Source organism: Nanorana parkeri, unplaced genomic scaffold, assembly GCF_000935625.1.
Source record: "Nanorana parkeri isolate BGI_ZX_2015 unplaced genomic scaffold, ASM93562v1 scaffold1476, whole genome shotgun sequence".
NCBI lineage: Eukaryota > Metazoa > Chordata > Amphibia > Anura > Dicroglossidae > Nanorana > Nanorana parkeri.
Window position 1 is genome coordinate 269,116 of NW_017307744.1, and position 27,580 is coordinate 296,695.

General features: G+C 42.0%; 1 protein-coding gene across 1 annotated transcript; it reads left to right on the forward strand.

Annotated features, from left to right (window-relative positions):
- On the forward strand, positions 1–27,580 carry AP1B1 (adaptor related protein complex 1 beta 1 subunit). Its single transcript, XM_018570190.1, has 24 exons — positions 1–84; positions 7,462–7,526; positions 7,610–7,715; positions 9,484–9,619; positions 10,999–11,244; positions 11,327–11,517; positions 12,953–13,174; positions 13,264–13,384; positions 15,089–15,184; positions 15,305–15,420; positions 15,849–16,037; positions 18,465–18,504; positions 19,495–19,754; positions 22,512–22,716; positions 22,946–22,966; positions 23,459–23,488; positions 23,901–24,035; positions 24,186–24,331; positions 24,425–24,554; positions 24,663–24,747; positions 24,875–24,961; positions 25,982–26,136; positions 26,941–26,949; positions 27,132–27,580. The coding sequence occupies exons 2-24, from the start codon at positions 7,490–7,492 to the stop codon at positions 27,204–27,206; spliced, it is 2,838 nt and encodes a 945-aa protein (XP_018425692.1). The 5' UTR covers positions 1–84; positions 7,462–7,489; the 3' UTR covers positions 27,207–27,580.

A 27,580-nucleotide genomic window follows, 5' to 3' on the forward strand; every position in this document is an offset into this window, starting at 1 on the left:
TCATCCGATCAGCCCGAGCCCCGGGACCGGACACCGTGTCCTCCGCTGAGGTCAGCGTGGCAGCCTTCGCCGCTATTTTCCTCTACGGTGAGCTGGGCTTAGACGGGGCGGGAGAGGCCGGAGCCGGAAGTGGGCGAGCAGCTGATGGAGGGGGGGAGGAATAGTGTACACAGATTGTCAGAGTTGTGGGGTCACTGAGCTGCGGGGGTTGTGACAGGCCGGCTAACCGGTTATCCCTGCTGTCCCTATTGATTGCAGTGCTGTGCTAACCCTGCCACTAAGCTCTAATACCTATATATAACCCTGACCCTCAGTCTTCACCTTGGAGGGGTCCTGTATAGACAACCCTGTAATACAGATATACAGCCCACTATATACATATCAGTCAGAGCATATGTACATAGGGGCGCACCCTGCTGTGTTTTAGCTGTCTGCTATGTATTTGTGCCTTGTGTGTTTACATAAGAATGAATAGTAATGCATGTAACATGCACCTGGAATGCACACCCGCCATGCACTGAAATGCATACGTCTGAATAGCGCCAACAGCTGGTTCCTAAATTAGTGGCTAAGATAACACTTGTTATATCCTGCACTGTATGTGTGTTGGGGTGCATTGCCATTTGTTTTGAATGACACCCCAATGCTTATACAGTAAAATCAATCACACCTTCACTGTAGGGCACCGCAATGCACATATGTAAATGTTCCATGTGTTGTGCATTACAAACAATAGGACACATACACTTATTTCCTGTTCAGAGCCTATACAAACTCCCCTTTATGTAACACACAAAACAAGCATGTGTTAATGCAGTGGTTCTCAACCTGTGTAACTTCAGGACCCACATTTGTCCTTGGTCATTAAGTTGCCACCCAAGTTGCACTGCAATGGAATGCACGGAATTAGGGTATGGCGTGTTCCAGTGCGGGGGTACGAGCTGTGTGTGGGAGGTGTATTTGGGGTACCATTCAGATGAATGGCAACCCAACACACCTCCCACACCAGAATGCATGATAGGTGCGATTGCATGGTACAGTACGTCAATGTACTAGTGTGAGCAGCCTCTCAAAAACACTGACCTACATACACACTCACAGACATACACACTCCAAAAAATATTTAATTTTTTGTAAAAAATGTTAAGGTCCGCCCAGTCTCCCTACCTTACGAGAACTGGAGTGGATTCTCAGCTTGGGGTTCAGTGTGGGCTGCTGAACTATGACTGCGCTCCATCCATATCTGGATTGCTTGTACAGCCCCCTTGCGCACCCTGTAGAGGTACCGGGAGCCAGAATGTGACATCACTCCGGTCCAAGGCACCTCTATAGGACACGTGAGGGAGCTGTGGGCCATGCATGCATGGACATTGGAGCTCCCTCGCGGCCATAGCCTCATTCATTCCACCTTAAGCTGACACTTGGCACCAGGCAGCATATTTTTTGGGATTGCTTTGGCAGACATGTTTGCCATAATGTGGTAATATGCTGTGCATACTTGCACATATGGCAAAAAGCTCTTGGGGGCCCCAATTTTTTTACTTGGCTATTTACTTGCACTATAGGGTGGACCTTTCTCTTTTGAAGGTCTTATAAATAGTACAGGGTTATGGATGTACAAATCTATGTACTAGTCTTATTGTACATTGATCTAGGACAGGCTTTGTCTTATAAGACCAGTATAACTTGAGGAAATGGCATCCATTGTGTAAAATTGTGAAGCTTATCTCTAAAATCTGGAGGAAAAGAGAAACAATTGGCTTAGCATCCCATTAGATTGCTGGTTCCTGTTGCAATGAGAGTCGTTATCTAAAGAATTAGCTTGACTTTTTGTAACTTGGTCCCTGAGATATGAACCATGAAGCTGGTCATACACTGGTAGATTTTCGTAGGACTGTTCATACATGAAATCTCATCAGAACATTCGATAATGCCATCAGAATCTTGACAAATACAGTTTGAAATGTCATTTGGTTGCAGTCAGGTTGAAAATAGATCCATCAGTCCCACCAGGTTCAACCTATAGACCTGGTTTTAACATTGGATTTTGGAATGAATGGAATTTCCTGAACTAAATCCACATTCACTGTTAGAATTTCGGTTGGTCGAGAAATATTTTCCATCCTGCTCCTTTTTGGGGGTTTTTTTCAGTTGGAAATGATAGTTGATTTGACTCTTAATTATTAGAAAGTTAAAGGAACATTCTGAAACTGTCATATTCATTCCATATTTTGTACTTTCCAGGAAAAATTTCCATCATGCTCCTTTGACTTTTTGTGGTTGCTACAGTTGAAAACAATAGTTGATTTGTCCCCCAATAACTATTAGAAAAATCAAATGAACTTTCTGAAAACAACCGTATTCGAACAAAATTCTATCCTTTATACGCAGCTGGAGTAGTCTCTGTATCCTGTTTCATGGAGTTCATTGACTGACAATTACTGTATGTTGTCGGCCAGTGTTGGTGAAAGTTCTAATTATTAAATGCAGTAACCCAACTGACCAGAATCCATCATGTTACCCTGTACTAAGAAACCTGCCATCAATGACCACTTGTTTTGAAACTGCTGTCTGGTGCAATGGTTTCAGTTCCCAGTCATGTCAGTAATTCTGGTTTTACTCGGACTTTGTTGGTTGCAAACGTGATGTCCGCAACAGGCATGCAACTAGCATTTTCAGAGTCAGCAAAGGCAGCCTTCATCTTTTCTCAATGTAGGTTTCCTTTCAAAGTGACCCTGTCATTAGGAAGCATGATTGTAGAGAGGCATACCTGGAGCGTAAGAAACTGATGTTCTGTTGCTGCTGCTCCACTTCCACCAAAGTCCACAGAGAAACAGACACTTCTGGGAGTGTGGATCGCCTGGCTCTACTCGTTCCTCCTGCTGACCAGCATGTCACTGTAGCACACAGTAATGACGTGGAGGTTGGCCTGAGGAACTAGTGAGAGCTATCGGCGGCTCTGGAGGACCCAAGATACGCTTCTGAGAAGTGTTGGTTTTCCCTGCAGACTTTGGAGGAAAATTTCTACAGAACTGAGTAGAGCTGCAGCTAACGATTATTTTCAAAATCGATTAGTTAGCCGATTATTAAGTTCGATTAATCGGATAAAAAATAAAATACATTTTAAAAAATGGCTCCAGTGATGGGACTTCTAGTTTGTATTGAGATTGCAGTCCATCACAGGAGCAAGCTTGGAGCAGTAGAAGTAGAAAAAAAAAGTGTGGTGTACAATATAGTGAAATGAAAAGTGTAAAATTATACAGCAATGAATGCAGAATACCACCAGCTATAGAGGAATACAACAAATCCCAGCAATAGTACATTATAGCTGGCGGTATTCTGCATTGCAATGTATAATGTACTATTGCTGGGTGTTGTAGTCCTCTATAGCTGGTGGTATTCGGCATTGCACCACTGTATAATGTATTATTGCTGGGATTTGTTGTACTCCTCTATAGCTGGTGGTATTCCTTGATTTGTAGTCCTCTATACAGTGCAATGCAGAATACCACCGCCTATATAGGAGTACAACAAATCCCAGCAAAACATTATACATGCAGTGTACAATGTATTGCTGGGATTTGTATTCCTCTATAGCTGATGGTACATTGCTCTGTATAATATACAGCACAATGTACCATCAGCTATAGAGGAATACATATCCCAGCAATACATTATAGAGCACCATGTGTGGGTGGGAGTGCAGGCTTACCTGAACAGTCTTCCAGCAACTTGTTTCTGAGATCGGGCCTGTCTATCGGCGGCTGTCATCCCCCCACACCTGCTCCTCCTTACTTCTTCTCCCGCGTCCCCGTGCCGATTGTGGATTTGGACGGGCGGTGAGCGTGAGGCGCGGAGGAGGTGCGGGAGCGTGGATGCGGGCAGGTCTGGCAGCGGCGAGCGTGAGGTGGGGGAGGAGGTGTGGCAAGCAGCGTGTGTTAAGCCGTGAACAGGGCCAACCAATCAGGAGCCGATTAATCGATTATTGAAAAAGTTGACAACTTTTTCAATGATCGATTATAATCGATTATGTCGATTAGTTGTTGCAGCCCTAGAACTGAGTGGTGTTTTGGTGGCCAGAGCAACGGGAAAGGTACGTATTTATTTTTCAGTTCTGCCTCTTTGCAGTCATTTTTCCTAATAACGGCTTCACTTTAAGTGGATTTGAATCTGGTTGCTATGGGTTACTGCCCTTTAGAATTAGCACTTTGTTCCATGCACTGACTGATGAAAGCCTAAAGCTGGCCATACATTTTAAGTTTTTTCTCATTCAGCCCACTTGAGAAATCACGTGGTTCCCAAACCCAGAATCAAGCCCCAAAATGACTGAGCAGTGATCACCGGAATAAAACACCCAATCTTAAAATATAAAAGATGCAGTTACATTGAGTAAATAGATACCAAACATGTCAAGCGTTTAAAGTTTCATGTCCGTTTCTGCAATGGCGAAAAACTATGGTACACAAAATTGTCCATAGGTGACCATTTAAAAGCCTATACAGGTCATCGGTTTAAAGTTAACCATGAATTATTGCTCTTACTCTGACGTTCGCAGTGATTACCAGCGTGTGGCGCAATTGTCGTTCACGTGCATGCCCTATTTGCATACAGATGGCGGGTATGGTTTTAAATTATTTTTTTCTTTTTTCTTTTTTTTTTCCACTTAACTTTATTGCTATTACACACGGGCTAACAAGCCTCTATGTGATAGCGTTTAGAGGTGATAGGATCTTTTTATGGAGACATCTAGGATCTATTAGACTCCAGATGTCTCCCCCTGCCCTCCAATACAGATGATTGGGCAGAACATTGTGCTCAATCTCCTGTTCAGCCCAGTATATGACAGCTGAGACAGGAAGCTCTGTGAGTACAGCACTCCTGTCTCTCGCTGATCACACAGAGCAGATCGGAGAATGTATGTTCTCCAGTCTGCCCCCCGCTCTCCATCGTGAAGTCATTTGCCGTGGGCAAAAGCCGGCTGCTGCGGGATAAGCAGGCTGCTACAAGTGACCTGGGCAGCTGTACAAAGCGAGCAGTGGCTCCCCTGCTAATGCAGCCAAAAACCTCAAACCTGCTGCTTGCACGCAGGGCAAAAAAATGGGATAAATGTTTTTTAAAAAAGCCCACCTGTCGATAGGAGTCACTCATCCCTGATGCAAGACTGTTGGCCACAGACATGACCCCCCAGAGGCATTATGGGATACATAATCCCACCACAGCTGGAGTGCTGAGGTTGCCTACCCCTAATCTATATCAATATTATGTACTAATCAGCTTATGTAGACTTGGACAGCAAGGTTTGACATATTTGTACACTCTAATCTCCGAGCCCACACGGACTATTGAGGAGTCTCTGGACATATGTATACTTGGAAAGAGCTCCAAAATGCGTGACACTAACCCAGAGCTGGACAGTGCTCCTGCCTAACTTTTGAGGTTTCCCCCTTGTATTTGTAAAAGGAGTTGGCTACCAGAAAAAAACAAAAAAAACCCTGCTGGCTCCTGGATTGGACAGACTGGCTCCTGAATTATTAATTTGCACACCTGTGCTCTAACCTATTTTTCAGTAGCAGTGGCTGTTCAGCACATTGGATTTGCCCAACATTTAGGAAGAGTGGCTTGAAATTTCAATCACTTTGGACAATATCCCTTCTTTATGCATCTGATGGGAGTTCCTGGTTTTGCTAGTCTGTCACTTGCGGAAGTTACTAAGCTTGTCCTACCAGCTTTTACAGAAACCTAACTATGTTTTTAGTGACTATGTGATTAGATTAAAGGGGTTGTAAAGCCTCAGGTTTTTTTTGCCTATACCTACTGCTAGCAAGCAGTAGATATAACAGCGGTTTAAACTTAGCTAGTTATTGCTGCACGCCGAGAGTCCGAAACTGCTCGTGCGGCCGCAAAAGATCTTGGGGCGGGGCATGCACAGTTCGGATTCTCGGCCGGGAGACGAGCAGAGACGCAAGGTAAGTCTATGGACGCGTGCACCCGCATGCAGACACCGCTGGATCGGAAGTGCCTGCAAGCAGAGAGGAGTCAGCGCTGGATCGGAGAGCCGCCGCACCGCTGGAGGGACAGATGAAAACATCAGGAAAGAAGAAGATCGGATTAAGAGGCATTGTTTAAGGTAAGGGCTAACATTAACATGGGGGGAGGGAAAATGTTCATCCTTTAATGTCACTTTAATTCACTTTTAGTGCCCAGTTCCATTTTTTTGTTTAGACTGTTTTGAATCGAAAATATTCTATAAATTAGACATTGATCACTGGAATGAGTGTTTCCATTAATAGTTCCTGTTAACTTTTTTCTTTTTTAAAAGTGTATTGCTGCGGAGGAAATAGTATTTCCCAGTCAAGAGATCGACAATTGTACTAGTCTGTGCAAGCAGGCATTATGCAAGTGCAGTATTCTTTAAAGGTTAAGCTTACCTTTCTGGCCATGTTTCATGTTCCACCCATATTCAGGATGTAACCTGAAACATGGTCAGATCACAACCTACCCCTCCCATTACCTGGATCGCAAGAGGGGAACTTTGTAAAAAAATATAAAACGACTCAACCTTCTTACATGTAGTTGTTAAAGTGACACTAAACTCAGTAGATAAATCTTGTCAATGCATTTAAGCACCTTAATGTATCTTATTCTTGTATCACTCAGCTGTAGATCCTTAAACCATCTCTGAATTGGTGCTGACACTGTCCTTCCTTCTGGAGGGTGGCTACTTTTGTTCCCCCCTGTGTGTGTTGTAAAGTAGCCACCACACCAAGCTCACTCCTGAGATGGACTACAATCTCACATTTAGTTTACTAATTTGTATTGAGATTGTAGTCCATTACAGGACAGAGCTTAGAGTGGTGACTAAGTTACAACACACACAGGGACCATGGGGAACAAAAGTAGCCACCCTCCAGAAGGAAGGACAGTGTGAGCACCAATTCAGAGAGGATTTGAGGATCTACAGCCGAGTGATACACAGATAAGATACATTTTTGTTAATAGGGTACTTGAATGCATTTTTAAGAATTAACGCCACTCTAACAGTGAAAGTCAAGGCGACTTAGATTTAGATATTACCAATTATCTTTCCTCACATTGTTCAGAATACTTTTTGTATTTGTAAACCTTTATGAAATAAGTTTACTAAATAGCAAATATTTTCCTCTTCTTATCGATTGTTGAATGAAAGGGCAAGTCAACAGACATGTATGTTCTTCGGGGTTCTTTTTTTATCTTTCTGTCCAGGCTGAATGTTTTTGGAAAACAAGTGATAAGGTTGGGCGGAGGATATATTACTTGCTGTAGCTGTTGTTTTATCGAATCCTGTCTCTCCCCTTGCGACCTTCTCTCTGTTTTCTTTCCTGTTGAATGGGGGGCAGTGTAGCCTCATTCCTTCCTGTATAGTCAGCTGACGGCTCCTAATAAAGATTCCCTGTTCATTAACTGACATTTTGCCTCTCCTTACAGCTAAGTGTGAAACTCCAGAGCAAACATGACAGACTCCAAGTATTTCACCACCACCAAGAAAGGTGAGGCATGGGGGATGTGGGGAGGCCTGAAGTAATAACCGTGCTTTGTTGGAAATGGCTAAGTTTATATTTCACACTTGCAGGTGAGATCTTTGAGCTAAAAGCAGAACTGAACAGCGACAAGAAGGAGAAGAAGAAGGAGGCTGTAAAGAAAGTCATTGCTTCTATGACCGTGGGGAAGGATGTCAGGTGAATAGGAGGTTTAGGGTTTCACTGTGATGATCATCTGTAGGGTTTGCTGTAATTGAAGATGGCTGATGAGGTCTTGTGTTCTGCATGCTTTCATCCAGTGAAGGAAGAGTAGTTTCCACTCTGGCTGATTAGTGGAAAATGGAAGAGTTTTTTTTAGTCTGAACAGTTGACTTGGCTTTTGCTAACATCCGGTTGTCAGTCATTGTATACATGATTGACTGACTGTGCCAAGTCAGGCATTTCTGAAAACGGTGATCTGCTAATTTACACTTCTTCTTCAGCAGTCCTGTAATCAATACCGATGTCACATTTTGGTAATTGTGTTTTTTTTCTGTAGACTTATGTGCTGTTTAGTAAAACAGTACAAAAAAATGTGTAAAGAGCAGGGACCCATAGATATTTATAAAATACATGTCATTTCTTTAAGTTCCGTATAGCTTAGAAAAGCTTCCTTTTTTGAGTTCAGGTCCACTTAAGGACAAACGAACCCTTGTGGTTTTTTGCGTATATCAACTGTAAGTTGATAAAACTTACCTGCGCTCCCGTCCAAAGATCAGAAGATTCTCGGGTGGTCGCAAAGAATCCTAATCATGGGGTGAGTGCATGTGCAGTAGAGATCTTCGGCCGGGAGAGGAGGAGAGACACGGGGTAAGTCAATGCAGGCAGCCCGGCAGGGTGCACCCGCACAGACTCCGTGGGACAGGAAGAGACTGCAGTCAGCGGTGGATCAGAAACCGGCACCAGCGCTGGATAGACTCCTGAAAACTACTGAAAAGAAGAAGATGATCGGATCAAGAGACATCATTTAAGGTAAGTCCCTAAAGCAGCATGGGGGGGATTTAGACTTTAATCTCACTTTATGAATGTTAATAGTTCTAAGCAGTACCCTGAAATATTTATATTTACCTTTTTATCTGAAATTCCTCCTGATAAATAGCAGTGCATCTTCTGGTATGCAAGTGTGCCTAGCCACTCCTCTCCCTCCAGCTTCATAGCTGTCTAACTGCAGTGTGAGGTCTAAGGCACTGCTGCCTCTGACTGCTAGTCTAATGCTGTGCATGCACATGTTTTTTGTTTTTCAACCTGCGGGCTGAACAAAACAAAATTGAACCGATTTCTCCAGCACTTATGAATCTCCTGCTGCTTGCATTTTATTCTGACAGCGCCGCTGTTAAAATACCCGAACGGAGCTAGTAACTGGCTGCTAGCTTGGTTCAGCCGCAAATTTTCCAACCTGCTCATTCAATCAGCTCATCCAGGGATGTCGGGCGGAAGGGTGCCGACAGCAGCACCCATTGTGCAACTTTCAGCCGGGTTCATTAGGAACCGCCCTAAATTCATCCTGTGTATACCCTACTTTAGGAAATTTGGAGTGAGATTTGATGATGTAACTACTATGCTGCTTTTTGGCCTTCTTGCAAGAGGCTTTGACATGAGGAAGCAAAGCACTGCCTCTACCAAGATGGCCGAATTAACACAGCGCATAACAAGGCATAGTAAGTCAGTGATAATGATCAGCTGCAGATACTCCACATGTAATACTGGTGTCTAGTCTTTTGCCCTCTGCGTGTCTTTTTCTTTGGCACAGCTTCCAGAGATCAGTTCCTCTTTAACAATGCTGACTGCAGTAAACTGAAATCTGGTTGCATATATACTATTGCACTTCTTTACTGAATACTCTGCTGGTGTGCCTTTTTTGTGTTTTGTTACCTGTATGTCTGTTCTCTTAAAACACAGTATAGCTTACATTTTGCTCTTGTGGCAGTGCCTTGTTCCCTGATGTTGTGAACTGCATGCAGACCGATAACTTGGAGCTGAAGAAGCTGGTTTATTTGTACTTGATGAACTATGCTAAAAGCCAGCCTGACATGGCCATCATGGCTGTAAACACTTTTGTAAAGGTAAGTTGTTAGATGGGAAGGTGGCATGTATTTATCATATAGCAGAAAGCCAGCTCTTGGCACATTGATAATCAAAGGCCATCTTTATTGCAATAGCCTCACCCTGCAAGTTAGCCATGCTTTTTTATAACTTTTACAGTGGAATCCCTTTTTACATTTAGGCAGATGAGGAAGAACTGAAATGTGTAATAACTTTAATGTCTTTACTTCTTCTAATGATGTGAAAGAATGCTAAATGAGACTGAACACCTGGTTTTGTAACCACATCTGAAAAATCGTATTGGCTGCATTCTTTTAAAGAAAACCAAATGTAGAAGTGTCCACTGTCGGAGCAAATGAAACAGATAGTGGAGTTTAGATGACTCCTTCAATTCTGTGTAAATCCTAACAATGAACCTCTTATTTGGTTTGGTATGTTAAATATACAAGTGAAAGCATTTTATATTCAGCTGTTGGAGTGCAGAAAAAAAAGCAAAGCAATCACCTATTGATCCTGCTACATATGCAGTGAGCTTATAAGGTTCTCTGCACTCTGCTGGCCCTACCTAGTTCACCTCTAACCTACAGAACAACTCTCCTATGTTATATATAGAGGGGGAGGTGTTCTATAACGCTATCACCCTTCTTGCCCTAGTGCTCCATAGGTACAGTTCAGTGAGGAAGTGTTGTCACCCTTGGACAAGAGTTGTGCTACTGGCAGCATCCTGCAAAAAAAATAACGAGCTTGTTAGTTCCTGTGCACTCTGGCCATACACTAGTAAAAATTAGTTTGAAAAAAATGAGTTTTCAGAACATTCGTTGACTTTCTATTTATTTATGGGGCATAATCAAGGACTGTTTGGACCTTTGGGCCCAAAAATATTGAAGGAGCAGAAAGGAAATTTTTTTTCGAACAAACAAAATTCAGTGAATGTGTTTTTTTTTATTTAAGAAACTCCATTCGTTCAAAAATGGAATGTTAAAATTTTACGAAACCTGAAACGACGTTCGTCAAGTCTCTGATGGCGTTATCAAATGTTCTGACACGATTTTTTTTCATATGAAGGTTCATAAAGAAAATCTAGCTGTGTGGTGTGCCACTGTCAGGATACCCAGTGACTGCAGCCCACCCACCGACCCTGTCTGACCCTCCAGTGAGTGCAGGAGGAACAGAGAGGGCAGGGGGAATCCCTGCAGGGAGCGATGACTGACAATCACCTCTCTCTGCAGAGAGGGGACTCCGAGCTGAATGGTTAGTGGTTCATGATTGCTCAGCTCTCAGTATAGAGCTGGCATGTGACAGCTGCAGTGTTCCACGCCGGCTCAAAATATTGGGAAGGGGACTTTTTTCCCTCCCAATATTTCTTCTTTAACTGTGAATTTCTTTTTCCTTTTCTCAGGACTGTGAAGACCCCAACCCTTTAATCCGTGCATTAGCCGTACGCACTATGGGTTGTATACGTGTGGACAAAATAACAGAGTATCTTTGTGAACCACTTCGTAAGTGCCTGAAAGATGAGGACCCATATGTGCGCAAGACTGCAGCAGTGTGTGTAGCCAAGCTGCATGACATCAATGCTCAGCTAGTGGAAGACCAGGGTTTCCTGGACACATTGAAAGATCTCATCTCTGATTCCAATCCAATGGTAATTACTCGTTGTGTGTATCACATTAGGTGGCATATACGTTGGTGTGTACAGACTGTTTAGTGATTCCATCTTGTTCTAGGTTGTGGCTAATGCAGTAGCAGCTCTCTCCGAGATTGCCGAATCCCACCCTAGTAGTAACTTATTGGACCTGAATCCTCAGTCAATCAACAAGCTGCTGACTGCTCTAAATGAATGCACTGAATGGGGTCAGATCTTTATCTTGGACTGTTTGGCAAATTATATCCCCAAGGATGATCGTGAAGCCCAGAGGTAAAGGAATAAAATGATATAATGTTGTGCCAGGCAAACATTGTTAACAGGTAAAAGGGTGCATTAGAGCCACACAAAAAAAAGTTTTACTGGTCATGTGTTCCTTCCTTATGAATTATGGAAAAAATTAAAGTGTATGTCCAGCCAAAACTTTTTTTTTCTCTGTTTGGATAGAGTGGGGAAGGGTTTGAACCTCTGACAGTTGATCCTATCTGTGGTTCCATTAGAGAGATTTAGCCTTCCTTCCTGTACTGCTGACAACATTTTACCAGATAGGAAATGAGTGGAACTCTCCAACAGCAACACAGAAATAAGAAATGCTTTTCAATCGTAGGGTAGAATAAAGTTGGAAGCTCCATCAGGAGTCTCAGTTTTTTCTCATTTCCTGTCCAGAGGTTCTAATTCTTCTTCCCTCTATCCAAAACTACAAAAATGTTTTTTGGCATGATTTACACTTTAAGGTGTATTTCCATTTTTGCAGTCAAATTTAAGAAAACTCCTCTGTTTATGTGTACCTATTCACACAACATACTCAAAAATATTTTTAAAGAATAGTTCTTACCTTTTTAGATATCTCTGTTGAGTTGGCCTTTGGGCAGACTGCAATCTTCTCTGTACAATTTCAAAGTGACAAGAAACTCTGTCCCCATAGAAAGGCTAGGGACAGACTGGACTTCCTCTCAACATACACTTCTTCTAGATCTTTAACCCTTTGTTAGGACAGACAGTGTTTAGATCTAGTTTATAAGTGATAGAGATCTGCCAGAACAATACGGACAGGATAATGATGGTAACCTCCCATCCACTCTTGGGTTCCAGAGGAAAATCCAGTTTAGAGAAAACTAGTAATAAGAGAAAATAATGAATATATGTAAGCGGAACTCTAGGAATAAAAAAAATAAAAATAAAATAAACCCTTGCAGTGGGGCTAACCCTGCACTGCAAGGGTTAAATGTTTGGTTTGGTCTAGAGGCTGAGATAAAATATATATACTTGTCGGATCTTCTAACCCGCCTGGCTGCTAGATTTTTAAACACTATCCACTGTTGTGCTGGTGACATTTCTGATGTACATAGCTGCTAGGCCAGTCCCAGACAGTATATGTTTCAAGGCTAGCCATTGGTTAGCCTGGATTTGTGGGTGGAGTCTGACTGTTTAAATTCTCCCTTCATCTTACACTCACGGTTGATACATTTTTGGCAACCCCCTTTTTTTTGTGTCTTACTTTTTTTTTTATCTGAATGTGCTCCCTTTAAGGCATACTGACCAGTGTGACCAGGGCACACCTCAGGTTTGGTTTTAACTCTATAGATGTATGCAAGTTGTTGCTGTCTACGGAATGATTTTTATTTATTATTCTATTATTATTGATTTGATGCATCATTTTTGGTTGAGGCAAAATCATTTAGGTACAATTCTCATTTCTTTTCCACAGTGTATGTGAACGAGTAACACCACGCCTCTCGCACGCAAATTCAGCAGTTGTGCTGTCAGCAGTGAAGGTGCTGATGAAATTGATGGAGATGCTGTCTAAAGATCTAGACTACTATGGGACTTTGTTGAAGAAACTGGCCCCTCCTTTAGTCACACTGCTTTCTGCTGAGCCTGAATTGCAGTATGTGGCCTTGCGTAACATTAACCTCATTGTGCAGAAACGGTAAGATGTGTGCCGTTCAGCCATGCAGCATTATCAGTGCTTGCTGGAAACTAAAATCTGATGCTCATTCTGTTCTTTTTGCTTCACAGACCAGAGATCCTAAAACATGAAATGAAAGTTTTCTTTGTTAAATATAATGACCCGATCTATGTTAAACTGGAGAAGCTTGATATCATGATCAGACTAGCTTCGCCTGCAAATATTGCACAGGTTAGTAACGTTGTTACTGCTCTACTGCCAAGAAAGAAGCACGATAAAGGGAAGCTTTGTTTTATAGTCTTTCTTTTTTTTTAATGTAACGAGTAACAGTTTTGGTCATCAATCCACAGAAAGGATGTCCTTGAGCTGGAGAGAGTCCAGAGAAGGGAAATAAAACTAATTAAGGGGCTGGAGGACCAAAACTAGGAGACAAGTTACAAAATTTGTCTCATAGTTTTGGTCCTCCAGCCCCTTCATTAAACTTGCCCCTAATTAAACTTGTTTACGCTAGACGTGAGGAGATTACGAGGGGACGTGATTTTCATGTACAAATTGTTTAGTGGTGATGGCAACATCAGCAATAAAGTATTTACAGTAAACTCCATATCAAAGACTAAAGGCCACCACCTAAAATTGTGGTGGAGAAAAGATTAAACCACAAGGGGCGTAGGGGCTTTTTTCCAGTCAGAGCGGTTATAGTCTGGAACTCGCTGCCACAAGAAGTGGTATTAGCTGAGAGTATCAAATTATTCAAAAAGCATTTAGATACCTTCCCCAGAGGCCACAACATACAGGGGTGCAGGTACTCTTAAAAACAATGACACACAGGGCCTCATGTACACATATACACATGCACAATAACACACAGACACCCAAAGGTTGAACTCGATGGACCTGTGTCTTTATTCAACCTCAAATACTATGTAACAGCCATATTTGTTTGTTACTTATGCAGGTTATGCTCCCTGCTTTGTAGGGCTGCACTGTAGTCGTGATTTATTGTTTACGGTCTGCTATTATGCTATTCTCTACAGAAGCTGATTCCAAACTGATATTTAATCTGCTTATATTTCGCCTTTGCTGGTTCCTCTTTTTACCCACTCATCAACCGGCTAATTAAATTTTTCATTACACACACTCTGCACACTCACACGATTTGATTACACACTTTACTTTAGACCCATTGATGTCATCACTGGGTCTCTGTTCTCCGCAATGCCGGCAGATCATGGCTGATGGGTGCCAAGAGAATGCTGTACATGGCTTCATGAAAACATCACAGCACCCCACCTCAGTACTCCAATAAAGAGCCCTCAGCCCTAATAGAAGCAGTGGCTTTTCTCTTAGGAGGGGTTATGCATATATTAAAACGTCTTGATGGGTAGATATCAGTCTGGAAGAGTCAGCTTCCTAGACTGACTGTATTTGCATGCAACCTGCCCAAGCGAACTAGACTGACATGTGATGCTGAGACTCTATGACTGAAATCCAATGAAGGAAAGGAAGCAGGCCAGGGACATTAAGGCATGAGAGGAAAGAGCCAGATGATGATGGAATTGCTCCAGCCTGGAAATGAGTTGGGTTCTATTTGATGTGCTTTAGCTTCTAATACACACGTTGAGAAGCTCACAGTGTGTAGTAAAATCAGAGTAAACCATTTAAGTCCATGAGAGGAGCCCGCACAACTGTGCAAGACTGAAGGGAAGGCTGGCGTTCATCTTTTAAGGAGGTTGTGTGATTATATAGAGCTAGTAGTATGCACAAATCCATATATTTAGTGCAATAATGAAATGTGTTACTGCAAGTATGTAAAAGTAACATTATAAAATACTTTATGGCAAATATCAATAACTTGATTAAATGCTTCACTTTCGCTGAAATACTGCACAGAGTTGATATATAGTTCAGTAATAAATCAAGTTGTGTTCTATTTAGGTCCTTGCAGAATTGAAGGAGTATGCCACTGAAGTGGATGTGGACTTTGTAAGGAAAGCTGTAAGAGCAATCGGACGCTGTGCCATTAAAGTTGAGGTACTTCCGTTTAATTGTCTTTTTTAATGATATGTAGTGATGATGAAGTGCTTCTAAAAAAAAACTCCAAATAGAAGAAATAGTTATTGGTGATTAATGCTGTTTCTTGTCCCTCTCAAGCAATCTGCAGAACGTTGTGTTAGTACACTACTGGATCTTATCCAGACCAAGGTGAATTATGTAGTCCAAGAAGCTATCGTGGTGATAAAGGACATTTTTAGGAAGTATCCAAACAAGTAAGTCTCTCTTGGCAAGCAGACCCTTCCTTTCTCAGTTTTATGATATCCGCTCTTTCATTTAAAGAAGAACTCCAGCTTGTCGAAAAATTAACCATTGCAGTGGGGTACCTCCCGCACTGCAAGCGTTGACTGCTTGTTTTTCTCTAGGGGTGATCATAAAGAAGATATATTCACCTGATCCTTTTTTCAGCCACGCCGTTAGACTAGTGCCCGCAGCCTCTTTTCCCTCAGGCTCCAGCGGTCTAAGGACCTGTGACGTCATCACGTTTAATACAAATGTATTGGACTTAAGGGCCCCTTTTGGGATTTAACCTTTTTGTAATTTTGTTACAGACCTTGTGAGTCCACATTATTGGCAGTAATATAATAAACCTAATTGGAATGATGTTTGTAGATCATGTTGATAAATCTTTTCCCTACTTTAGATATGAGAGTGTTATCTCTACATTGTGTGAGAACCTGGACTCACTGGATGAGCCAGAGGCAAGAGCAGCCATGATCTGGATTGTGGGGGAGTATGCTGAGCGCATTGACAATGCTGATGAGCTGCTGGAAAGTTTCTTAGAGGGATTCCATGACGAGAGCACACAGGTAAGGTTTTTTTCCATGCTGCTGTACAGGTGTCATTTGTAACACTCAGTCTATATAAAGAGAAGGTTTAAAGCAAACCTGTCATTAGAGGGAACCTAACTTCCTTTTTTGTGTTTAACAGCTACATTCACCTTTTGCAAAATTTAAAGAAATGCATATTTAACCAGTTGACATCCGCAGTGTTAAACCCCCTTCCCATCCAGGCCATTTTTCAGTATTCAGCGCATAATATAAAAAAAAAATTCTTACATTTTTGCATTCAAGCCTGGAAAGCATGGCAGCTATGATCACTCGATGACAGCTGCAAAGCTCAGGCTTCAGCACATTCTCTCCCAGGCAGAGTTCTGTACGGAGTTTCAGTTAGGGGAAATGGGGAAGGACGGCTGGACTTCAAACTGCATTAAATCACCTCATACAGCGTCCACTTGTCCTCCCTTTGGTTAGATGCGGTAGAGCTGTCCATATTCCCGCATCTAACCAGAAGGTGGACGGCTGGAAACCCCCATTATAGGTTTGTGTTCCCTTTCACACAGCATAAATAAAATAATCTTTTATAAAATAGTTCTTACTTTTGTTTTCTTTGGCGCAGGTTTATAACCTGTGCACTAAAGACAGCTTCTTACTGAAATAAAAACAATGTGCAGATAGGGGGACAGAGTGAAGTTTTTTTTTATGAAAGTGCATGGACATCCTATGTATCACCCAAGCCTTGCGATCAGTAAGCCTGTGTTGTGACAGACAGTCCTGCATATCTAGTTTTACAATTGATAATACCAGCATAACACAGTACAGACAGGGTTAATTATGGTACTCTGAACACCCCAGACCCCTCAACATTACATAGACGGGGAAATCTAACTAATGTTTTTCAGCAAGTAAAAAGATCTGCAAATGTTAAATATTTTAATGCTATGTGAATGGGAACATTTCAACAAATATATAGTAGATATTCTACTAATTTGGCCGCAAGCGTGGAAATACACAAAAAAAAGTATCTGACAGTTGTATGAATTGGAGTGTGCATATCGCATTCCTGGTAGAGGACCGACCTTGGTTGAGGAGGCCTCCCTTGTGGCTCTTGTCTCACACCCCTTGAAGTGGGGACAGGGAGCGAGCAGACAGAGTAGCACGGGTGCCAAGATGTTCAGGCCCAGTGCCTGACAAACGTACAGCAATAGTTTCCCTGGGAAGGTAGGCAGGACTGGAAGCCAGCTGAGCAATAAATCCTAGTCAAAGCAATCCGGGTCAAGGCAACAGGTAATCAAGCTTAACAGGAACACAGGAACATAAGCTGAAATACCATTCAGCACTGATCAATGGAACAGTCCAGTTTATATAGGGTCATCAATCAGAGGAAGATTTGTCACTTCCTGTATGCCACGTTAGCACGTCTGTTACGTTGTGTGCGCATGCGCGTCAGCGCATATTTTTTGATGGTATGGGAAGCTGGGACCTGCGCATGCGCCGTAGTGCGTGAACTCTCGGCTATATCCTTACAGAGCCTAATGGGCAAGGTATCTAGGACATAACGGGTATGTCTTTAAACGATAACTATGGCCCTTTTGCCATAGTTCTCTTTAGGCAGTGGTTCTCAACCTGTGGGTCGCGACCCAAAAGTGGGTCGCAACACACAGTTGAGGGGGTCCCCACGTGCCTTGTGCTGCTCTAGGTAAGAGGCTCCTCTGCCTCCTCCTAGCGCAGCAGAGTCAGTTCTAGATGGCGCTGGAGAGGATCAGAGAGAGGGGAGCAGGTAGGAGTGAGGGGAGGTGAGTGCGCCCACACAGATACTAGTATTGGTGCATCCCTACATTTTACGGTTGGGGGTCACCACAACTTGTTACCAAGGGGTCCTGGCCTTAGAAAGGTTGAGAACGACTGTCTTTTTAGGGTTACAGGAGGACATATACTAATGGCCTCCTGTGACCCAAAACAGTGCGGAGTCGTGCTACAGCCAGGACGGATCCTGACAATATTATTGTAATCCTCCCCGTTGCCTGATTGACAGCTGGCTCTGCCTTTATGGAGGCAGAGCCAGCTGCGCCCGCCCCCTCCCCTGTCTGTCCCTCCAGTCACCGCTGGAGGAATGGGGAGAGGGGAGTGGGGAATCCCTGCAGGGAGAAGATGGGGAAATCGCTGATCATCAGTATGTGATCGCTCCGTTCCCAATCAATAGAGCTGACGTGTGACCGTTTCAGTGTCGCATGTCAGCTCTAATTATGAGGATGGATGCATTTCACTTTCCCCATAATTTAAATCTCGATCTGTTTAAACTAGTGTACAATATATGAATCCATATACTCTCCAAACACAAAAATAAAGCAGGACAATTGCTTTTTTTCTGTATTGTCATTATAGAGAAGGAGGCAAGATTTGCTGAATTTTACTGCCAATTCTGCAGCAGTAATTCTGCATTGCTTCAGTCTGCCCTAAACTGATTTTGCTTTTACATTACACATATTTGCACAACAAGTACTTAGTCTAGCTACACAGGTATGTGTAATACTGACCATGTTAGGTTCAGGCTATTTTAAAAGGATGGTCCACCTAAATGTGATGTCTTGGTTATATCTGGAGCTTATTTGGCTGAGTGAGCCCCTGGCTCTTTATATGGCTTGGATGTTCCAATAGTAAACCTTCCCTGCCATAATTTCCAGCTTCTGTCTACCTGGGAGTTTTGGGTGTTCCCACCCACATTTCTGTACTCCAACCTCTCTTGTTGTATTCTTTTATAACATAAAATAATATAGAATGAGAAGAATCAGTTACAACAGCTGGTTGACCAGAGTTCATTAAAGCCCTGTTGCCCTGACCAAATTTAGCAGCTTTGGTATGCATTATTAGGTCCACAATAACTGTATTAATTTGCCAACCTAACTTTTGCACAGTCTTTTTAAGGGAACATAACGCGATTATTTGGCACACTGTTGTATCAAATGCCCTGGTCATGTTTTTACTGTAGACAGACTAATGGGCAAAAGGTAATTTTTTTTTATCATGCAGTAATGATTTCTAACACTTTACTTATTTTTTTGTGCTCCCCAAGTGCATAAAGAAAGAGGCACAGTGTTATTTGCAGGGTGAAGTTTGTTTGCAATCAATCGTCTCCATTCTGCATTTAACTATTATAATTGGCTGTCACGGTGATCACATGACATCCACACTAATTGATTCCCAATAGTAGGAGACCTGTCACTGTCGGCAATAGGTGCTCAATCCCAGTTCTCAGCATAGGGAGCTGTGCGTAGATATGCAAGTCCACAAATTACAGGTGTTTACAGCTTAGTTCTTTTACCAGCTTGTTTAGACAGCTAAGAGCTTTTGGTAATACCATTGAGGTACCATAGATTTTTATTCTATAAAGTAAGTGAGCAGTAATATAAGTAAACCGATAATGGTATTTGTTACTTTAAAGCTTAGCAGAATATAGGAAGAAAGCACTGCTTGACTGATTTTTATATTTGTTCCCCCCTTTAATGACAGGATTCTGATAACCCTGACTTAAGAGATCGTGGCTACATCTACTGGCGACTGTTGTCAACTGACCCAGTTGCTGCCAAAGAGGTGGTCCTGGCAGAAAAACCTCTGATCTCAGAGGAAACCGACCTAATTGAGCCCACACTGCTGGAGGAACTTATTTGTTACATTGGTACACTAGCTTCTGTCTATCACAAACCTCCAAGTGCTTTTGTGGAGGGAAGCCGTGGAGTTGTGCCCAAACGGTTGCCACCACGGGCCGGCTCGTAAGTATTTATTGGATAATAGGCAGTTTTTTCAGCATATTTGGTCGATTTTTGTATTTTCTTTTATCATTGTATGTGGAGTGAAATGTTTCCCCTTTGGAAGTACACTATACCCTTAGGCCAGCTTTTAATATAGCATAGTATAAACTCTAAATAATGCTTTGGCACCCGGGGGTATGTGAAATGAGGGGATGCTGCTTTGCTGCTGGCCACATTCATGGTACTTTAGTAAAGTTTCCATTAATTGCCGCTACACTTATGAAACATCAGTGTTGACTGATGTCACTTTAATCTTGTTTCCTAGGGCCCAGAACCCTAAGCCCTATACTTACTAAGTTTCTGAATTGAGGGAGGATTCTCTGTTTGGAAGGATGAAAACTTTAATATTGCTAGTGAGTCCTTAGACCTGGACATTTGACTTGATAGTACATCTCTGTAGGTTCCAGAATATGCTTGAAGCTTCCAGTCTCCTTCAGGAACAAATGGAGACTGAGAAATTAGATCCTCCAGGTCTCCACTGGCAGCAAATGGAGCCTTCAGGCCTCCAACGCTAGAAGTTGGATTCATTTTGACCTTGGATCAATATAAATTAATGGTTGTTCTCATTTGTCTTTAAAGGTAATCTGTAACAAAAGACCGCCATTACGGATTTTCTCTTTCTAAAAATGCTAGTAGCCTGGCTGCTTTCTTATGCACAGGCTTTTATACTTTTAATAACCAACCAAGAACAAGTATACAGATAAGATACTTCTGACTTTTCTTTGACTTTCCTGATCTGTATATTTGTTCCAGGTCATTCATTCAAATTAATAATGCTAAAGGGTCATCATGACAACCGGGAAACTAGCATTTGCAGAAGAAAGTCAACAATAGCAGCCCCCATATATTTTTACTGGCAGGTTTACTGAGTGAGGACTGTTCTATGTTGCTTGACGGCCACTAGAATAAAACCTCAGCAGGGATCAGAGGAGACACAGAGCTGATCCACCTGCCGGCGCCCAGTGGGGAGGAGAGAACAGTGACCGTGCCAAGTCAGAAGAAGGTGCGGTGCATGGAGGAGAGCTGCGGGACAATTAGCAAATATGTGAAATATTTGCTCATCGTTCCCTGTAATATTAAAACATCACAGTGAGTACTGCTCACTACGATGTTGGTAAATAATTGAGGACATAGTATTCCGATATTGTCTCCAATTATGAATGGATAGGAAGTGCTCTACATCAGGGCTCGAAATTTCAAGTCCTGAGCTACTACCCAGGCCTTAAGAGTTACTCGCCACCAGTTGCCCCACCTAACCCTTACCCTGCCCTGGCCTTAACTCCGCCCCTAAACCTACCCTCTTAAATTATCTTTTGAAATTACACTTTTAAATGTTGAAGGCAGACAACATTGCTGCCCTACACATCCCCACATATAAAATAATACCCTCTGCCCCCGCATATAAAATAATACACTCTCTCCCCCCTGTTCTCTGCCCCCCACATAGAAAATAATACCGCCTCGTTATATAATAATACCGCCAAATGCGAGGGGGCAAGTGGAAATGTTGAGCCCTGCTCTACATCACTTCCTGTTCATTCATGATTGTGGACATAGTATCTGTTTACTATCTTCTTGATTTAGCCTCTGTACTGATTCTTCCTGTTCATTGAGTACAGGGGATGCAGAAAAACAGATTGTGTCCTCAATTTCTTTTTTTATTTCAAAAGAGAGTTTTGTTTCGGCCTGACAAATCTTGCTACGGGAGATGCGTTGTGGAGCCAAATATATCATAGGCACTCCAAACACGCCTCCTACGCGCAGTGCCCACACCAGAACATACGGTACCGCAATGTTGTGCATTCCAGTGCGGTGCAGTCCTGCCCCTCCACCCACTTGTGTGCGGCTTTAAGTCCCCCGCCCCCCCCCACATACAGACGCAAACATGCGTCGGGTGCACCTATGTACGAAAACGACAATTGCGCCAATTATGCCGCACATGTTACATATCGCCGCGAACGCCGCAGTGAGAGCAATAATTTTAGGGTCATCAATTACTGATAACACTAAACTGAGGAGCGGTAATAACTTTTAAAGCCTATGGCCAATTTTGGTTGCAGTCGTTTTCTGCGATTTCGCAGGCGCGCAACTGGGTGATAATAAATGTTTCATAACATTTTATAGGGAAACATGTTTTTTTTTCAAAATTTAGGGGTACTTTTTTTGTTTAGTAAAAAATATAACCCCCAGTGGTGAATAAATACCACAGAAAGAAAGCTCTATCTGTCCCCAAAAAATTCTATAAAATTTGTTTCAGTACAGCGTTGCATGATGGAATAAACGCCAGTCAAAGTACCGCAGCGCTGAATACTGAAAAATGGCCTGGCCATGAAGGGGGTGAAACACTGCGGTCTTTAAGTGGTTAAGATTGGTATTTAATTAAAAAAAATTTGTTTTTAATCCGATAAATCGAAAAAAAATAATTGGCCAACTAATCAATTATGAAAATAATGGTTAGTTGCAGCCCTGAGCCAATCAATATTATGATCTCCTTTCCTGTTAGAAATGGCATATGGTTTGATAATGGTATTATGGAAAGGGTGTATATTAATGTGACGTAGCAGTTAGTAGTAAAAGCTTTCAGTAGGAGATATGTTGTCTAGAAGTCTTCCTATATGGCAGATCAATATTCTGATCTCTGTCCTGTTAGATATGTCATACAGCTTGGTATTACTGTTGGAAGAACATTAATTTCTTTTAATGTCTCTTTTATCAAAGTAGTGAGAGTGCAGAGAGTCCAGATGTGGCACCTGTAGGACAGACCCAAGCTGATACACATCCTGCAGTCATTCCATCCCAAGGCGATCTTCTTGGAGACCTCCTAAACCTGGATTTAGCTCCTCCCATCAGTGGACCCACCCTTACTACAAGCTCTCTACCACTGGGTGGTGTGGATCTCCTGGGTGGAGGCCTGGACAGTCTGGTATGTAAACAATAGAATGTCCCTCCCTCAGTGCAAATACTGTAACTGCAAGTACTGTAAATGTCTTGTACTGTGTATCTGGGCTGATCCCTTACTTATTTTTTTCTTTCTGTCAATGTTCTTTCCTATGCTGCTCCTGCCTGCTGTTCTGTGGCTTTTGTGTATGTCTCCCTGCCTCTTTCTGGTTGCCTGTGCTCTGCCACCCTTCCCATCTGCTTGAACTCCAAAGATTGTGGAAGACACAGAAGGGGTATGCTAGGGAGTCCTTACCATCTACACTGCATGGGTTTGTGGGGTCTGTGTAACCCCAAATGCAAGCTCCCAAGGTTTTCATTAAAGCCACCAGTCACTGAAGCGTTTGACATTTAGCACATAAAATCACTAGAATTTCCTATCACATTCTAGAGACATTAGGGCTTTCCTATCACATTCTAGAGACATTAGGGCTTTCCTATCACATTCTAGAGACATTAGGGCTTTCCTATCACATTCTAGAGACATTAGGGCTTTCCTATCACATTCTAGAGACATTAGGGCTTTCCTATCACATTCTAGAGACATTAGGGCTTTCCTATCACATTCTAGAGACATTAGGGCTTTCCTATCACATTCTAGAGACATTAGGGCGTTCCTATCACATTCTACAGACATCAGGGCTTTCCTACTGACTCCCATTTCAGATGTTCTATAAGTCAAGCAACATTCTTTCTCTTAGTGATTCTTTATGTTTTTATCGCCACAGCTGGGAGGGGATTCCGGTCCAAATCTCACAGTAAGTCATTTTAGTTGCACTTCTGTTTTCCTGGTGCTTTAAATGTTTGGAAATGCTCCATGTGCTATCTATGCATGCAATGTTGGTCATAGTAAGGTGAATGATGTTCATTCACTAATCATGCACCTTTCAAAACCAGTTTCATTTAGGTCACCATAGTCTATGTAAATTACATGCTGCTTTGTCTTTTATTACTTCTATTACATTTTGTTTAATTACTAATGATTTGCATATTGTTTGCCTAGCATTGACACTTGTCAGTCTGCATTGAAATGCATGTGGTATAGTGAAATATTACTCTGAAATCTAGCTTTAGTTGTTATAACCCTCCTGACCAGCTTTTCTGTTATATTAATAATTTTACTATTCTCACTCGTAAGCTTCTGAATGATTGTTTTCTTGTGTTCTACAGCTATCAACAGGATTCATAGCTCCTCCAGTGGCACCAGCCTCCCTTGGTGCACCCCTCTCTGGAGGACTTGGAGACCTCTTTGATTTGGGACCTGGGACAGGGGGAGTTATTGGATCTTTCGTTCCTCCAAAATCAGTGAGTGATTTATTTTTTTGCCATACATTTTGCTGCAGTAGGCCGATTTGCAAAGTATACACTTTACATGGACTGAAGTGATCATTGTAGCCATAACCTTTGCTGACACATTCATTAATATGATTTTTTTTTTTTCTTGGTTATGCTCAGGTATGGCTGCATGCTATGAAAGGTAAAGGCCTGGAGATAAGTGGTACCTTTACCCGAAGGTCTGGTGCTGTATTCATGGATCTAAACTTTACAAATCGTGCCCTCCAGGTTATGAGTGACTTTGCCATACAATTTAATCGTAATAGGTACAGAATGTTTTGCCAGTATTTGTCGCCTGAATTTGACCTGTGTATTTTTTTCTGTTATTGATAATGAGCCTGTTGTGTTATTTCTAACAGTTTTGGGCTGGCACCTGCTGCTCCACTTCAGATACTTACACCTTTGGCTCCCAATCAGTCTACTGAGGTATCCCTACCATTAAACACAGTTGGATCTGTCATGAAAATGGATCCTTTGAATAACTTGCAGGTAAATTCCATAAGTCTACATGTAAATTTACTGCCAACTATACTCTGTATGAATGGATATTATTATATACATACTATGATTTGATGCACATGTTCCTTTCCTCCGTAGGTGGCAATAAAAAACAACATTGATGTGTTTTACTTCAGTGTGGTATATACACTGCACATCCTGTTTATGGAAGATGGGAAAATGGGTGAGAATTGTTGAGTATTACAGTAGTATTTGTCGCCCCTTGTGATTTCCACTATGTATAACTCTGGCTGCTTCTTGTAATGCGTTCACATGTATGTGTAACCATGGGGTTTGTTTCGTTCTTTCAGAGAGGCAGATGTTTTTGGCCACATGGAAGGACATTCCCAATGAAAATGAGGCCCAGTTTCAGATTAGAGAGTGTCCTCCAAATTCTGGTGAGTATTTATTAATAGGAAATAAGTTGAAGTGTGGATTAAACAGTGTTATAAATGGTTGGGAGTAGGGATGCACCAATACCGGTTCTTCAGTATCGAGTACAAATACCGATATATTTATCTTTCGGTGCTCGCTGATACCAAGTACCGGTACGTCTACTCGCATGGAGCTGCCTTCCCGGGCAATCAGGAAGCCGGGTGGCATATCATTACCCGCTGTCCGGTTTCTTGATTGCCTGGGATGCCAGGTCAATGCTGATTGGCAGGGAAGCCAGCTTCCTGGCTTCCCAAAAAAAAATAATGATTTCTGTTGTACGTTCATGTATGCGCCTAGTTACATACTTTAGGTACTGTTTTCAATAAAGCTTTTGGAATGAAAAAAAAGAGTCTGAAAAGATTTAAAAAAATATACTTGCCTTACACATGGCCTCCATCTGCATCCCCTATGATGGGGACTGGACTTCACGATCCTTCTGGTGAGATCCTGGGAATGCTAAGAATCCCAACGGTCCCAAGATGCTCCTGTGCTGTGGTGGAGCACCTTTGGAATACTCCGCATTCCTATAATCTCACCTGAAGGATTGTGATGTCACCCTCTTATAGGTGCTGCAGGCAGAAGCCGGTTGCGAGGCAGTTAAAGTTTTTTTAAACTTTTTTTTCCCGCATGTTTATTCTCTCCTCATGGGGGTGGGCCGCTATTGAAAAAGCAGAATTTGCATTTTAGTGCAAGATCTGCTTAAAGATAGAATGATATTTATGGATAAATTCAGCAAGTATAAACTGGCTATTTTAAGTAAACATTCTCTATACTTCTACTTCACTTTGTTTTACTATCTGCAATTTATTATATTTTGTAAGTATTTTTGCTCCGATGAATTGCCAAGCCAGGCCTGGCGCCTTCCATTTGCTTATCCTGGTCTGTTATTTTGCCCACGACTTCTCTACCTCTAACATCATGTAACAAGCACACACATTAATATTTTATGATTTCTATACTGAAGCCTCACTATGTTTCTACAGATGCTGTAAGTAATAAGCTGCAGGCCAGCAATGTGTTCACAGTGGCCCGGCGTACTGTGGATGGTCAGGACATGTTGTATCAGTCCATCAAACTCACAAATGGTATATGGGTGCTGGCAGAGCTAAGGATGCAGCCTGGAAGTCCCAGCTGTGCTGTAAGTATTGCTTCAAAATGTCACAGTGAAGTATGACAGCTCTATTTTAAGCAAGGTTTAAATGTACCGCATCGCATTTGGCCAACATTCATACAACACACTTGTCTGTTTTTACGCACATTGTGGATGAAGTCAGTATGTCGCACTATATCCCTTTTATATACCTTTTAACTTCAGTTACATCATCAGGGCTCCTTGCAGTGCATGTGAATGGTTGTAAAGCACATATGCAATAGTCATATTTGTATTTGATATCTCGACAAACCATATTGTAGACATATGGCATTATTTTTTTGCCATCAGAAATATCAAGCACTTCTTTTTTTCCTCACTCAGCATGAGACTGCTGTCTCTGTATGACTCCTCATTCTGGAAGAGAGCCTCTTCTATTCATATATAGATGGGGATATGAAGTCTGTTTTCTGGATATTATAGGACACAAAAGACATTTGGGATATAGGCCTCACTCCTAAAAAGCAGAGTAGTAAGGAACTAAAAAGAGTAGCTCCTTCTTATAGCTACTGATAATTCCAACTTCCCCTTTATTTTTTATTGTCTGGCTACGTGGTAAGGTCTATACTAGATTAGTCTTTTCAGGATACCTGCCTCTCTGCAACCGATATATGGTTCTACGTCCCAACATCAGTGTTACTAGGAATAAATTGATCTCTGTGCCATAATCTGTCCTGCCTCATACGTTATGCCCATTTATTTAAAATGGCACCCATATGCTTTTTTTGGCCATTTAAAAACAATAAGGGTTCCAATTAATACAACCACTATAGTAGGCCTTACAGTGTGTAGTATGTTGAAGTTGTATTTAGGTTAATAACATCTTAAATACTGCTAATCCTTACCAATTAGAGATTCACAAATGTAGGCTGTAATATGCAGAGAAGAAGCTTATGTCTTCACCTTCGTCATTTGTAAAATAAAATTCAAGCTTCAAGTATAGAAGTGTTATGAAAAATCTTACTTTTATTTTCTGCATACAGCTGTGTCTAAAGTGCCGGGCACCGGAGGTTTCTCCATTCGTCTCCCAAGCCTTTGAAGCCATCTTGAAGAACTGAGCTTCAGGCTTTGCTCCATGCCAGCTTTGTGTGACGATCCTCACCCTTCCTGCATGGAGACAGGACATAAGAACGCCGCGTGCGCATGTTTCTGCTCCTTTTCTAACCTGCAAATTATGGACCAAATATTGGAAATTGATTTTATGCTCTTACTTCCAAGCCTCCTTTTTAAACCCTTTGCTTCCATATGAACAGCACAGGGGTTAAACTGTGTCCTACTCTCATGAGTATGTTGGTGGCTGTCACCCCTTTTTATGGTAGATGCTGTATTATCTCTGTAAGAGGTAGGTTCTGTTGGACCCCATTAACTTAAAAAGAAAATATGAAGAATTTGGATTGAAATGTGTATATAATAAAAACTTTCATACGTGTGA